General features: G+C 39.3%; 1 protein-coding gene across 2 annotated transcripts in view; it reads right to left on the reverse strand.

Annotated features, from left to right (window-relative positions):
- Positions 1-14,145, reverse strand: part of LOC111864358 (hsp70-binding protein 1) — a 23,842-nt gene extending 9,697 nt beyond the window's left edge. The window contains exons 1-4 of one of the 2 annotated variants that reach the window (XM_023851561.2): positions 13,744-14,145; positions 10,340-10,520; positions 4,550-4,771; positions 1,087-1,242 (exon numbers count right to left, since the gene is read on the reverse strand). In XM_023851561.2, coding sequence (XP_023707329.1) covers positions 1,087-1,242; positions 4,550-4,771; positions 10,340-10,520; positions 13,744-13,986 — 802 coding nt within the window. In that variant the 5' untranslated portion in view covers positions 13,987-14,145. The remainder of the gene's footprint in view (positions 1-1,086; positions 1,243-4,549; positions 4,772-10,339; positions 10,521-13,743) is intronic. The other variant, XM_023851560.2, reaches the window with a different exon arrangement.
- Positions 14,146-16,919: the final 2,774 nt, after the last annotated feature.

Below are 16,919 nucleotides of genomic sequence, written 5' to 3' on the forward strand. Positions count from 1 at the left end.
TCCCTAACAGAAAGCAAAATTTCACGCACACTCTTTGTTCCTTCTGGTCGGCCATCTCACTAATCGCCAAAGGGTTGAAACAGGAACGCACACAACAGAGCACCACAGACAAACCACTTAAGTCAGACTGACGCCAGCTCACTAATAGTCGCGGGAGACCCCCAGCTAACACCACCTAGCAGCACAACTCGTAACTACAAAGCATGTGTGCGCAACAGGTCGGTTCCGTTTATTTTTGGGTCCCCCTTCGTATGTTGACTATAGGTCCGTGTCCACTCCTTGTCTATAGAAGCAAAGCAGTTACAAGTTACAAATAATAGTGGCAGAAGCACATGAGCAAGCAAGCCAGTATATAGACATGGGAAGAACTAGAAGTCGGCCTGTGAAAACTTTACGTGTGATTAGAAGACCTTATTTATTTGTAATATTTGGACTGTGTGATTCAGTGAGACTGTTAAAGTTCCCATGTTATAAACCCATGAAGACTAATGCAGATAGACTGAAGAAATTAGCGTGGAGTGTATAAATCAGCAGTAGTGTAATAATAAATTGTAGTTATGACTTGCAGGTTAAATCCAATTACCAATCCAAACCCACATCTTAGTCACCCATACACGTGACAATACTTTCAAGTGCTGATAAAAAAAAAGTGAATTAATCTTTTTAGATGCATAGGATGTTACTGGAAAGTGACTTCTCCTAATTCACTCTTAGTAAAAGTAAGATCAATTGGAAAAATTTGCAACTGCTGTGGATTCCTCAGGAACTGCAACCACACTGCTAAGTGGCAAACAATCAGCCCCTCGCACATAAGATTCCCACAAATTTAGCATACATAGGAAATCTTGTACATAATAGAGACAGGAACTGCTTAGGACAGTGATGCAAGAATTTTGGATACCACTGAAGCTCAGAACACAATTCTACATGACAAAATATTAAGCAGTCTTCTAATGATAGGCATTACAGTGGTTTTGTCATTTCCAAAGAAGATTAACTAAATGCATACATCAAAACATTATTTCTGTGGCAGAAATTACAAAAGCTGAATCTCAGAACAAACACTGGAGCTCACATTTGCATTACCTTTGACAGCAGGCTGGTGATGACAAATGTATGTCAGAAGAAATGCTGATTTGATCTGCAGTTTTTCAACATGACTTTGCATGGCTCGAAGCAGAACAGGGTAACCTCCTTGTTGACTGAATTCTTCCTGTGCACGGTTATTTTCCCTAATTAGACCTAAAAAGATGTCAAAAAAATAACTACCAAAACATGATATATGTCACGCCAATTATGTGGCCACAAAACCTTTATAGTCATTCTCTAAACAAAGTACCTAAAATCAATAGGTAATACCTAATCATCCACCACCCTGTTTCTTCTCCAAAATTACTGAATGGGTTTCAATCAAATCTGGTATTTGGGGGTGTATCTCAGACTATACAGCACTGAATGGTAGGATGATTTGGTAGAAAACTAATAGGAATGGTGACAGAATAAAGTGGCTTTGGCCTAATCTAGGTATTATCCAGATACTTGCCTGGAGGGACTAAGGGAGACTACAAAAAACCTCACTCAGCAGAGATTCAAACCAAGACGCTCCGGAATACAGATATAGAGTGTTACTGCTGCACCAACCTTCTCAACTGTCGATCTCAAGATTTGTTTTATGTCAAAATTTTCCATACAAGAAATTTTGGTTTGAGCATAATGTAAAGTAGGAGATACAGTAAACTGACTAGGACTCTCTTCTAGATTCATTTCTGCTTCATTGTAACATCTGTAGGGAATCTTATCTGTACAGCTAGTATTTTCAATAACCTGCTTGCTAATAACATCCAAAAACTTGTAACAATGGGACAATGGTATACCAACACAACTATTGCCTTTTTGGACATTATCCATCATTCTGTTTTCTACTTAAAAATATCATCTCGGAGCCTGGACTCTGTCTTCACCCTCGGGCAAAAGCCTACTCAGTGAGGTCCAATCGAGAGAGCTAGTCCCTATCTCCCTAACCCAGGAGAAAGGGACTAGCTTTACTGATTGAGCCCAACTGAGTAGGCTTTAAATGAGGATTGAGACACAGCCCAGCCTCTGGGGGGGGGACAACAGATAATGCCCAAAAAGACAATAATTGTACCTTGTTTGCTAGATGAGTGCCCCCCCTCCTCTATTCATTTACAATCCCGTTAGCTTTAATATTCCCTATCAATCATGTCAAAAATGACAAGAAATCCATGAGCACTACAAAGCAATAAAAGATATCCATGTCAATATATCATCCTAAAAGATCAAGGCAAATATGTATAAAGCTATTTATTTTCACTGATACAAGGTCAATGAACGAAAATTTTGATGGAACTTTTACCCTTGTTTCCACATACAGAGAGTTTCTGTTGATGGGTTGACAGCTCTGCAATTCACAGTGACCATTACACTGCTAGCTGCAAGGCACACACAAATTTTGCCAATGAATCAATATGCCTGATGGCTGATAACGTTTGGAATGAAGGGAAGAAATTAATTTGTAAACTGTTTGACAGCAATATGTTTCAGGGCAAGCAGTGTGGTTCATGAATGGGAGTTTGTTTATGATCTGTCAGCAGTATGCAGCAGTTATCAGCTCCATTAGCCATTTGTTCTGAGTTACAGTTAGTGAGCAGTGTGGTACATCACGGTGCTGTATACTTTAGAGCAATGTGTATTTCTGTATGTCACCTACATGTAACATGAATCTGCTAGAAAGTGTCGGTAAAAATCCTGACATAAATTCTGCGATGAAATGGCTTCTCAGCAGATGAACAATTCACAATTTGGTGAATGAACTCGCAACGGCCCTCTTAACAGACAGGCAACAAAAACATAAGTGCCAAGTGCTTATTGAGAAGTTAGACGACACAGAGGCCAGACTTGAATATACACCTAGAAAATCACTAAAACGTCTAGCAAAACACTGGAGTGTCAAAGTCTAGTGCAGGAATGGGAACACAACTGCTGAAGCTAAGACCCTATAAACAACAGTAATCCACCCATGCGATACAGATAGCAGGGTTCATTTTTGCAGTTGGTTTCTACAGTCTGTCATCGAAAGTGAGACTGATCCACAATTGACACTCTTTTCTGATGAAGAGTGATTTCACTTGCAGGGATACATAAATATTGAAAATAATTGCTACTGGAGTTCATACAATCCACATGTAATCCACAAAGTCCTGCTCCATTCAATGAAAGCTGGTGTCTGGGGTGCTGTTAAGAGCAAGAAGGATCATTGTACCCGTGTTTTTTAATTAAACAATTAATTACAAAAGATATAGTTACATGTAGGGGGGCATGCAATAGTGTAGTTGGTTGAGGCACTATGCTTCAAGCCTGAAGGTCATGGGTTCGAATCCCAATGAAGTCACTAGATTTTTAAACTTACCTAATCCTACCAGTCGCACTATGGCCCTGGTGTCGACTCAACCTCTAACAGAAATGAGTACCAGGAATCTTCCTGAGGGGTAAAGGGTGGCCAGCGCACAAGGCTGACAATCTTACCGCCATCTGTGAGCCGAATGTCTAGAAAATGTGGGAGCCTCAACATCTCACAACCCTATGGGCCTTCATGGCCTGTTACAGGGATAGCTTTACCTTTTTTTTTATCCATATATAGGGGAACATCACTTTCAACACCTCCTGTGATCTGTGAATTGTAGCTACTTCATTCCGAATAATATCAGCCATCAGACATGCTAACTCATCAGCAAAATCCGTATGCGTCTTGCAGCTGGCAGACATGCTAACTCATCAGCAAAATCCGTATGCGTCTTGCAGCTGGCAGACATGCTAACTCATCAGCAAAATCCGTATGCGTCTTGCAGCTGGCAGACATGCTAACTCATCAGCAAAATCCGTATGCGTCTTGCAGCTGGCAGACATGCTAACTCATCAGCAAAATCCGTATGCGTCTTGCAGCTGGCAGACATGCTAACTCATCAGCAAAATCCGTATGCGTCTTGCAGCTGGCAGACATGCTAACTCATCAGCAAAATCCGTATGCGTCTTGCAGCTGGCAGACATGCTAACTCATCAGCAAAATCCGTATGCGTCTTGCAGCTGGCAGACATGCTAACTCATCAGCAAAATCCGTATGCGTCTTGCAGCTGGCAGACATGCTAACTCATCAGCAAAATCCGTATGCGTCTTGCAGCTGGCAGACATGCTAACTCATCAGCAAAATCCGTATGCGTCTTGCAGCTGGCAGACATGCTAACTCATCAGCAAAATCCGTATGCGTCTTGCAGCTGGCAGACATGCTAACTCATCAGCAAAATCCGTATGCGTCTTGCAGCTGGCAGACATGCTAACTCATCAGCAAAATCCGTATGCGTCTTGCAGCTGGCAGTGCAATGGTCACTGAGAAGTGCAGAGCCTTGGGACTGGTCAACAAAATAAAAATCCTCCCTGTATAACAGGTGTTTTGTATACCAGCAAAACTCATGAAAATGTACAATCTGCTTTACCTGATGGATTTGAAAACCAACGGTGTCAAGGAACAACTTACATGAAAGGGCATACAGTGCCTTTATCCGAACCTGCTGACTGTGATCTACATCAACTAGAGAGAGAAGTACAGGTAACAGACCAGCTTCTAAAACTCTCTCCTGGCAATACGGATTATTCTGTGTCAATTCAGCAATAATTTCTGCTGCTCTCCATCGCAAACTGCCATGGGCTGAGTCCAAGCACGGACGAAAAATGCAGAACCCTCCAATCTTGTGGAAATCTAAATCAAAGTTTAACATTAGTGAAATGAGTACAATATATGAGGGCTATTTAGAAAGTAACCTCCATTTATTCTAGGCAGCTAATGTGGGAGCAGTGGAGAGCTCATGCATGCAAGGTAATGTCACATGACTCATTGCCCCGTAAACCATCAGATAACTAGTCACCTAGAGTTTGCTCTTGCTCTACAGAGTGAGTCATGATGTGTCCTGTGATTGATGATCCAGCCTGCTGCAAAATTCTCGTTGTTATCCACTTTCTTCACACTAAAAACAAGAGTGCTGGGGAAATCCATTGTGAATTATGCATGATTCACATCCAAAATGTTATGAATGAAGGAACTGTAACACAATGGTGTAGAATATTCCAGGATGGGTGAACAAATGTTCATGATGAAGAATGAAGTGATCAGCCATCTGTAGTGAAAGATGACACTTCACAATTTTAGAACTTTCATGTGAATTTCCATAAATTTCATGCACTCTTCTCTAGAAGATTATTATGTTAGGCTATGCTATCATCACAAGTTTTGTGCAAGATGGGTTCTGAAAATTCTCATGGGTCCATATCAAATGCAGAGAATGGCTTAACCTTTGACCTTTTAGAGCAATATCACAAAGATGGTGATGAATTTCTCAGTCACATCATAACAGGTGATGACGCCCGGATTTCATTTGTGAATTTTGAAACCACAGAGCAGTCAAAGCAGTGGATGCACACACATTCACCAAACATGCTGAAAAAGTTTAAGCAGTTAAGTGTACATGTTCCATGTTCTTATCTCTCCAGCGATGGGACATTAAAAATTCTCGAACATTAAAATTTGTTATTGTGGCATTTAATTTCATAGGTGATGCTCCCTTTTAAAAATATATATGTAATATGGCGTGTCCTCGGGTTGCGGATGGAGGAGATGGTCCCCAGATATGGAGGGCAGCTGCAAATACATTGAATAAGGAGTCACAGACAGCCGACAACAGGTGGTCTTCCAGCTCTGGGTTTGGGTGTAGGGCTAACAACTCCTCCCCATTAAAATTAAGCTTGTTACAAAATGTCACAAAAGGCCTCAGACCTGGACAAATTCTTTGGATAAACAACCTACGCTAAAGAAAACAGACATGAGATTTGGTTTGTGGAATGTAAGAAGTATGTAGAGGGCAGGTTCCCTCAGGACAGTGGTAGAAGAAATATCAAAATATAAGTTAGATTAGGTGGGAATAAAAGATGTCAGATGGGACAGAGATGGCACCAAACCAGTAGGCGAATATACATTTTTCTATGTAAATCAGAATGAGAAACATAAATCAGATACAGGTTTCTTCATACATAAGTGAACTACATCAGCAGTTAAAAGGGTAGAGTTTGTTACTGATAGTATGTTGTACATAACACTTAAGAGGTCAGTGATGCGATATCATTGTTCTGAATGTTTATGCTTCAAAGAAGGATAAAATCAACGATGTAGAGAAGAGGTTCTATGAAGAACTAGAATGTGTATTCAATAAATTCCCTAAATATCATATACAAATTTTGGGAGGAGGTATCCCTGCCAAAGTAGGTAGGGAAGACACTTTCAAACCAACAATTTGGAATGAGTTTGCATGAAATTAGTAATGATAATGGTGTCAGAGCAGCAATATTTGTCCCATCCAAAAATCTTATTGTCTAAAGAAAGATGTTTGCACACGATAACATCCATAAATTTACTTGGACATCTCCTGATGGAAAACCTCAGAACCAAACTGACCCTATTTTGAGAGACAGGAGCTTGCATTCAAGTATACTTGATGTTCAATCGTTAATGGCAGCAGATCATGAGTTAGAGGGAGACTGGCAGTGAGTGAACAAACAATCCACAGATTTCATACGGAGAAGTTCCATCTCAAGAAATTAAATGAGGTAGAGGGTAAAGAGCAGTATCATGTTGAAATTTGAAATTGGTTCATGCCTTTGGGAAACTTAGAAAATGAGGTGGACATTAACAGAGCTTGGGAAACAATTTGAGAGAATATAAAATTTCAGCCAAAGAGATTCTAGGTTATCATGAACTGAAGAAGCATAAGTCATGGTTCGATGAAGGATACTGATAATTATTAGCTCAAAGTAAACAAGTCAAATTGCAGTGGTTACAGGATCCAAGCAAAATAAATGGGGATAATCTGCACAATATAATATGTGAAGCCAGCCAGCATTTAAAAACAAGAAGAGGGAATAGCTGAAAGAAGAATTGACCAGCTTGCAATGTACAGTAAGAACAAGTACACTAGAGACCTGTATAGAGGAATAAATGAATATAAAAGGGGTCATCACCCTAGAAGTAACTTGGTGAAGGATGAGAATGGTAAGCTGCTTGCAGATCACAACATTTTGAAGAGGTGGAAGAGCTACTTCTCTGTTATTGAATGTACATAGGGTCAGTGAGGTTGGGCATATAGAAATACATACAGCTGAGCTGNCACAATATAATATGTGAAGCCAGCCAGCATTTAAAAACAAGAAGAGGGAATAGCTGAAAGAAGAATTGACCAGCTTGCAATGTACAGTAAGAACAAGTACACTAGAGACCTGTATAGAGGAATAAATGAATATAAAAGGGGTCATCACCCTAGAAGTAACTTGGTGAAGGATGAGAATGGTAAGCTGCTTGCAGATTCCTACATTTTGAAGAGGTGGAAGAGCTACTTCTCTGTTATTGAATGAACCTAGGGTCAGTGAGGTTGGGCATATAGAAATACATACAGCTGAGCTGTCAGTACCTGAGGTTGAAGTTGCTATTGCAATGTTATAAAGGCATAAATCGCCAGGTAGTAATCAAATTCCGGCAGAAATGATTCAAGAGGGAGGTGAAATATTACATTCTGAGATCTGTACCAGCACTTCTGCAGCAAGGGGTGTAACATTTAGTTCCACACCTATGCCCCACATTCAGAGCCTGCATGGCGCATGGGTTTATCCCTATGGCCTGGAGGCAAATCAAAATGACATTTATACCAAAGCCCGGGAAACTTGATTATACCTGTCATCTTTCCTTTTGAAAACAATGGAGAAAGTAGTAGATAAACACATTAGGGATGGTCCACTGAAGATTCATTCTCTGCACCGAAACCAACATGCTTACCAAATAGGTAAATCTACTGAAACCACAGTGCATCATGTGGTAACACGCATAGAAAATGCCATTATTGTGCGGTATCACTGCTATAAATTTCATACAAAATTTTACCCAATATCCTTCTCTCAATCCATATATAGATGAAATTATTGGGGATCATCAGTGTGGGTTTCGACATAACAGATCAATTGCTGGTCAGATCTTTTGCATTTATCAGATACTGGAGAAAAAATGGGAGTACAATGAGACAGTACATAAGCTTTTCGTATACTTCAGGAAAGCCTACGATTCAGTTAGGAGGGAAGTACTGTATTGTATTGGAGGGTGGGTTTCCCCATGCACTTAGACCAACAGGGCGGGAAGTATTCTACAATATTCTGATACTGTATGGGGTACAGATGAAACTAGTTAGGGTGATTAAAATGTTTTAAATGAAACATATATTATGACATCCGTATGTGTAAACATTTGTCTGATGATTTTTGTATCCAGAATGGTCTAAAACAAGGAGAAGTTTTATTGCCACTCCTTTTCAACTTTGTTTAGAATAAGCCATTAGGAAGGTCCAGGAAAACCAGGTGGGACTAAAATTAAAGGGGACACATCAGCTGTTGGTCTATGCTGATGATATGAATCTACTGGGTGATAATACAGATACCATAAAGAAAAACACACAAACTTTTATAGACGCTAGTAAAAAGGTTCGCCTAGAAATAATTACAGAGAAAACTGAGTATATGTTGCTGTCTCATCACCAGAATGCCGGGCAAAATCATGACATAAAGATAGCTAACAGATGTTTTGAAAATGTGGCACAGTTCAGATAATTGGGGTGCTGAAGTCTTTGGGTTTTCCTATTTCACCTACTTTTATGCTAATAATACTTTTATCACATCAAAGTTTACTGTTTTGTATGTGTCTGACCTAAATTTCATAATTGTAGCTGATTATTTCATGTTTGTTGCAGATCTGAAGTGAAGAAGGCACAAAACATTGGAGATTTCACTGCAAAAGTGTGTCAAGCGGTGATGAAATATCTTTTCCTAAAAGGGAACTCAGTCAAAGAAATTTACAATGATATGTCAGTTACACTATGCCCTTCATACTCCACATTCAAGAATTGGGTTGCTAGGTTCAGTACAGGACATTTGAGCACTGAAGGCAGAGAATGTTCTGGGAGACCAACTCAAGTGACAATTCCAGAAAACTTGGATGCCATTCTTTCCAGGATCCTGAAGAATCAAAGAATATCCACTAAAAAGATAGCAGGGACTGTGGCAATATCCTGAGAAAGAATAGGCTGTATCATTCACAAGATTTTAGACATGAGAAAGCTCTCAGCTAAGTGGGTCCCCAAATGTCTCAATGCTGATCAGAAGCGTGTTCAAGTGCTTGCTTCACAAGCCATTTTGGACTGATTTCGGTGAGATCTTGTGGGATTTTTTAGTCCTGTAGATTGCTTTTTTCTTTATAAAGCCAAAGACATATCACCTTGTATAACAAATCAAAACCTGATTCAGAAGGAATTTATGAGGAGAATGAATTCAGGTAATGCTTGCTACTATACAGTATAAAACCTTTGAATTCTCATCTGCTGTCTAAGAACATAAGAATTAGAATATACAGAAGTATAATTTTGCTCACGGTTCTGTATGTGTGTGAAACTTGGTCTCTGATATTGAGGGAGGACACAAACTGACGGTCTTTTAGAACAGGGTGCTGAGGAGAATATTGGACTCAAGGAGGATGAAGTGGTGGGAGGTAGGAGGGAACTGCATAATGAGAAGCTTCATCACTTGTACTCTTCCCCAAGTACACTTAGAATGATCACGTCAAGGAGGATGAGAATGGCAGGGCATGTAGCACGAATGGGGGCAGAAAGGCATGCATATAGGATACTGATGGGAAATCTAGAAGGAAAGGAAGACTTAGATGTAGGTAGGTGAACAATGTTAAAATGGATCTTACAGAGATAGGATGGGGTGGTATGGACTGGATTGATCTGGCTCAGGACAGGCACCAGTGGAGGGTACTGCAAACACAGTAATGAACCTTTGGGTTCCATAAATTGCTGGGAAGTTCTTGAGCGGCTGTGCAACTGGCGGCTTCTAAAGAAGGGCGCAGCTCTGTGAAGTTAGTTAGATCCTGATATAAAAGGAGTATGATGAGACTGACACATAATAAAGAATAACACTTTTATATATAATTGCTTCTGTTGTACATTATCCTATGTTCTACAAACACACATCACACTGTAGGAACGTAGCAGCGCCATGACCTCTGCTAGAAGGAAGTGATCAGTTGTATTCTGCGGTGAAGTGGGGAATATTTACTTGTGGTCTCTGAATAACTGCCCGCTTCCATATGATGCAAAGACTCGAGAGCAGAATCAAAATCAACAGGAAAATATTCTACTCTTTAAAATTATGATAAACCAGGAAATAAAATCACACATACCGTTAGCAGTATCAATGCTGTCTACATAATTAGCTATCTGTTCCAGCGCTTCTTCACTTTCTGTGGGGTCATCTTCTAATTCAAGGTTTCCAGCTGTCTTCAAGACATCAACAGCACTCAGCAATATCTCAATTACATCAACAGTCACTGATTTCAAAATCTTTTCCAAAAAGGATTTCCTCTGAAAACATTTTTGGAAACATCTTAATCCCATGTCACGTGATAAAAGCTGTAACTGCAGCTTATCTCCAACAGACATATGTTCTATTACATATATGACACAACTCAAACCATCTTCCACATACATAATCATAATTTGTACTCCACCTAACTTGAGTCACAATTACACAAGCATTTAGATTTTTAACAAAGTAATTCTAGTTTATTATAAAGACTCAGCTCTGTATTTTATTCATTCATACGGCTATGTCCACATGTCCATCTCTCAATCAAATAACTTCTGAGGGGTGAAGTCTGAGCTACGAAATTTTGTGTGTCCATGATATGTAAGCAATGTCCGTCTTTTAGTGCACTCAATTTTACATGAAGATCAGTGCAACAGGACGCTAAAATACAACATTATAAATTTTGTGCACACAGAATTTCAAAGGAATTTGCAGATCTAGCTTATGATATGGGCTTATTGCCTCTGTCTCAAATTTTCATTATTTTTTGGGTTATAAATGCACTTAGTTCAGTGGGCATAAATGCTGTACATCCATGATAAAACTAAGTAAGCTCATAATGAAAATCAGAAAAGGAAATTCCCTTCTGCTCTAGCTCCTACATTCACTATTCATTTCAAACACTGTATCCTTGTTTTCTCCCTTCCATAAAATGTGGAGATAAAACCATTAAGAATCAAGGTGATGATTTCCCATTGACAATTACATTACATTATTAATCATCCTGTCTATTGTCTAAAAATCGTCCTGTCTATTTTTTAAAACACAACGTTTCAGAGACTAGATTCTGTCCCCGCCCTCAGGTAAAACCTACTCAGTTGGGGTCAATAGACAGAGCTAGTCCCTATCTCCGGATGAAGGAAGCCTATAATTCAGTTAGGAGGGAAGTACTGTACAATATTCTGATAGACTTTGGTGTACCCATGAAACTAATTAGACTGATTAAAATGTGTTTAAAAAAAGAACACACAGTAAAGTCTGTTTAGGTAAACATCTGTCAGCTAATTTTCCTATCCAGAATAATCTGAAACAAGGAGATGCTTTATTGCCACTACTTTTCAACTTTGCTTTAGAATATGCCATTAAGAAGGTCCAGGAAAACCATGTGGGACAGAAATTAAATGGGACACATCAGCTGATGGTCTATGCTGGTCTCATCCCATTATCATTTGACTTGTTATGTAGGCTATGTTTTCCAATAACTGATCTATATACATCCTCATTCCCCACTTTGGCATTCATGTCCCCTATGATTATCTTACAATCCATTTTTCTACATTTGCCATGTATTTCATCCAATTCATCATAAAAGGAGTCTTTCTCCTCATCACTTTTATCTTCAGTTGGGGCATGTGCACAAATAAGGCTATAGTTAAAAAACTTTCCCTTAATTCATAGCCTACATGTTCTATGAGATTTTGCCTGGAAGCCTAAAATAAGATGCTTCCTTTTTTTATTAACAATAAAACCTGTTCCAAACATGTGACTCTTCTTCTGACAGCTATAGAATACAACATGATCCCTCTTTTCCATGACTCCTTTAACCAACCAACTCAGTTCTTGTATAGCAGTGATATCTAGTTTATAGCTATCTAGTTGTTCCAGTAGCATTTTTAGTGCTCTGGCTCTGTAAAGAGACAGTACATCCCAAGATCCAATTCTCAAATCCTTTAAATATTTTCCAGGTCGTCTTGAATAGGTCCGTCCGGCTATTCTTTCCTCGGATTTCTGAACAATTTAGTTTTTACAGTGTGAGGTTGTTAGCCTCACGCCCAACCCCCAACCTGGAGGACCAGGGTATCCCTCTCTGTCTGGCTCCTACCCCTTGACCTTGGGTGGCGCTACCAGTAGCTATGCTACCACCAGCATAGCTCTCAGGGTCTCAGGAGCTCTCAAACCCCACCACCACGATAAGATGATATAGATACCATAAGGAAAAGCACACAGACTTTAATGGACGCTAGTAAGGAGGTTGGTCTAGAAGTAAACACACAGAAAAGTAAGTATATGTTGCTCTCTAGTCACCACAGTGCAGGTCAAAATTATGGCATAAAGACAGCTAACATATCCTTTGAAAGTGTGGCACAGTTCAAATATTTAGGAACAGTAAGAGATTCTAAAGAGTTCTGATGATGGTGGATGACACACAGAATTACTGGGGTTTTGGACTTTTTCCATTGTCTGGAATTTTAGGTAACAGAGGACACAACATTTCAGAAACTGGATCTGTTTCTGTCTTCAGGTGAGAAAGGATGACACCTATTCAGTTGGACCCCTTAGAAAGAGTTAATCTCAATCACTGGACCAGACTGAGATTAGCTCTTTCTAACAGGTCCAACTGAGTAGATGTCTTCCTTTCTCACCTGAAGATGGAAAAACATCCAGTTTCCAAAATGTCGTGTCCTCTATTACCTAGAATTCTGGACGATGGAAAAAGTCCAAAACCCCAGTAATTCTGTGAACAGTAAGAGATCTTAATTTGATTCAGGAGAAAATTAAGAGATTGAATTTTGGTAATGCCTGTTACCATTCAGTCCAGAACCTTGTTTTCTCATCTACTGTCTAAAAACAGAAAAATTAGAATATACAAAACTACAATTTTGTCTGTGAATCTGTATGGGTGTGAAACTTGGTCTCTGACATTAAGGGAGGAACAAAGGTTGAGTGTGTTTGAGAACAGGGTGTTGAGAATATTTGGACTGACAAGAGATGGGGTGACAGGAGGTTGGAGCTTCATAACTTGTACTCTTCCCCAAGTATAATTAGAATGATCAAGTCAAGGAGGATGAGAATGGTGGGGCATGCTACACAAATGGGGGCGAAAGGAATGAATATAGGATATTGGTGTTAAGGTCATAAGGAAAAGTGACCACTTGGAAGGCCAAGATGTATGTGGATGAACAATATTAAAATGGATCTGAGACGGATCAGATGGGATGGTATGGACTGGATCCATCTGGCTCAGGATATCGACCAGTGGTGGGCTCTTGTGAACTTGGTAATGATCCTTCAGGTTCCATAAAATGCTGGGAAGTTCTTGGGTAGCTGCACAATTGGCGGCTTCTCCAGAAGGGCTTAGCTCCATGTGTGCGTGATATTATTACACTATTAGAAGAGTGTATTTGCACACGTGATCTGACTTAAAAAAGTATTGTTATCAAGCAGATAATATGAACGTATTTGAACACATGGATTATTTTATTATCGTAAACCAATTACCTCCTCGTCCATCGGGCCGGGTACGTTCTGTGAACTTGACGCATTGTGTCCCGTTGTGGTTGCCCCAATACTAAACCTAAGCAGATCCTGCAAACTGTGTGGTTGCCTTGTTTGATTCGTCTGTAATGTCACATTCCTTTCTTCCTCTGTAGGATACTGAAGTGCACCCATTATTCTCGAATTATTAGCGTTGTTCATATTTCCATCACAATCACCACTTCCCTGCTTCGACCCAGCAGACATTCCACGTTCAAATTTGTAAGATATGTAGTTCACAACGCAAACTCCTTCTCCTTAACCTGTCGCAACCCTTCTGTCCGTGCGGTCCGTGCTTGTACACCTTGTTCAGCCCTTGGAAACAAAATGCTATTGGCGACTACACAGCCACCTTCGCCACCGTGACGTCATGAGAGCATCACTGCTGCCTCAATATTCGGAGGCAAGTCTGTTGATACTGAGTGGCTGCCACCAGTGCCGAGAGCACGGTCGGTAAGAAGGTATACTAATCATACCACCAGCCTTTACCCGTTCGGTAAGAAGGTATGCTATCATACCTCCCCGCCTTTGTGTACTGACCCCTTACAAAGAATCACTAGTTCACAAAGATAGTAGCTATAAATAAATTTGCAGCCCTGACCTCTTGTACTGCAGAGGTTCTTACTCCATTGTGTCTTTTTTGTTTCAGAACTTAGTTTAATATCACTTCACTTGAATTCATCCAGAGCGGCATGAGTGAAGTGATATCAAACTCAGTTCAAAAACAGAAAACACACAACGGATTAAGAACCTCTGCAGTACAAGAGATCAGGTTGCAACATTATTTATGGGAAGAAAGTTTCTCACCAGTGCCTTCAAGTATGAACATTTCATTTATATCAATTAACACCCCCTTACCAAAATGCGATGGTCATTGTGAACTGTAACATACATAGAATACTTGTGTTTAGGAAAGCTGAAGGTGGGTAAACTTGAAGGAAAATTCTGTTTCCATCACAGATACTTGTATTCAACTTCATAATTTTCGTTATAATTTACACTTGAAAGCTACACAGAACATAGCTTTCAGTTACATTAGTGTATTATAAATCATGTATATGGAGCAGTAATGCTGAGGTTTCCATTTGTTATTAATTTCAATAGTATAATGATACTCGAGAAACTGTGACAAACCTCAAAATCCTGTGAAACATACTTGTGTTTCGAAGTTCAACACTAAACATAATAATGTGGCCAAAATATTAAAATAACTGATGGAATATAATCTTCTGCAACAGCTCTACAATTCAAGACAGGTCTTGGCTAACTCATCACTTTCTTTCCATTGCTCCTTCCTTCGTACAAGCATCTTCCAGCTCTTGATCTTCATGATTTGAAGGTTTTGTAGAGTCTAGAAGAAAGTGGAATGTGGTCTACAATGTAGACCATCTTCCCATTTATTCTTAGGTCATCCTTTAGGTCTTGATGACGGTTTCTAACAAGTTATTTTCCTTGTTGTTCTCTCTTTCCAAATGTCCCAGCCATTCAAGTCTCTAGGCTTTTATATACCTCACAATATTTCTGTTTATTTCTTCATTTGTTCTCCTCACACCGTTTGGGTCAACAGTAGGCCCATAGATCCTTTGGATGATCTTCCTTTCAAATATTGGTATATTTTTTTTTTCTTAAGCACCTACGTTTCAGAGGCATATCTGTCTTATTACTGACTTGTAGAGTTTAAACTTAGATTTCTTTGAAAGTGTGTTATGCATAAAAAGCATTCTGTGAGCAAAATAAGCTTTATTCTCTGCACTGATTCTTGCTTTCATTTCTTCTATCATAGTATTTGTATCTACCACTGATCCAAGATATTTAAATGACTGTATAATCTCAATTTAAGTTCCATCCAGATCCACTATTCGTTCTTTCAGCTAGTTCCTGCAGCATTTCTTATATTTTGTTTCATTCGTGTTAATTAATAAATGTCTGTCAGTGCCTGTGTTATCCTTGCCGTTATTAAAATGTCATCTGCATATGCATATATGTACCTGTCTTAGTCTAGTTAATGTATTACCCCTCATATCCATTGATTTCAGGACTTGATACATTATCACATTAAATATTAGCATTGACATCAGATTTCCATGTTTAACACCTGTATTTACTATCAGGCTTTCTGACAGTTCATTATTTATCTTAACTTTAGCTGTTGTATTCTTGAGCATTAAGGTAGTAAGGCATATTATACATACTTTTCTAGGAATCTTGTATTCCTTTGTGGGATGTCGATGTCAACAGAGACAACCATGTAAGACTATAAGAACAAATGTTTAATGCGCTTAGAGTGGGTATTACAGACAAGTGCAGAGTGTGTCTGAATAATACCAGTGATATTGGAGGGCCTGAAAAGGGCAACTTATCTTAAGTTTCATGGCAGTGAGCTAGCTAGTGCGGCGTGATTCCTTGTAGCAGCCCGATGTTCTTCTTTGGTGCAGCCCAGTGATTGCGAGCCACCGGGATAGAGGTGAGAGTGGCTCACAGAGTTGGCTGCAGTTCTGGTACTAGTAGTCACTGCTGTGGTGATCTCTGGATGCAAGCGTAGTCGTGACTGATGCTAACATGTCAGAGGCCAGCATCTTTATACTTTCACAAGCCAGCACATAAGACTGACAATCTTACTGCCATCTGTGAGCAGATGTCTAGAGAAACTGTGGGAGCCTTGACGACTCACAACTCTATGGTCCTTCAAGGCATGTTACACGGATAACTTTTTTTATTATTAATAGTATTTCATGCTTAGTTATTCTATCTACTATATTCTGAAGATCTTCATAAAATACTTCTTTCATTTCATCATCTTTATCATTTGGTGCATGCACATACACTAGACTAATATTGTGATTTTTGCCCTCTATTCTTATTTTGCAAATCCTTTCATTAAATGGCATTACCTCTTTCATCACTAAAAATCTGGTCCCATAACGCCCTGTCTGTTCTTGGGTGCACCTACAGTATAAAGTATAACTTCCTTTCGTAATCTTTCCATTTCCTTTCTGGCATATTTCTTATAGTGCTATAAATCTTAATTTGTGTTTTTTGTATCTCTGCAACTATTTCTTACATTTTCCCCAACTGCAATACTGTCCTCACGTTCCATTTATCTACAATCACCTTCAAGTCTTTAAACAATTTATATTGCC

Source organism: Cryptotermes secundus, unplaced genomic scaffold (genome assembly GCF_002891405.2).
Source record: "Cryptotermes secundus unplaced genomic scaffold, Csec_1.0 scaffold312, whole genome shotgun sequence".
Classification (NCBI taxonomy): Eukaryota; Metazoa; Arthropoda; class Insecta; order Blattodea; family Kalotermitidae; genus Cryptotermes; species Cryptotermes secundus.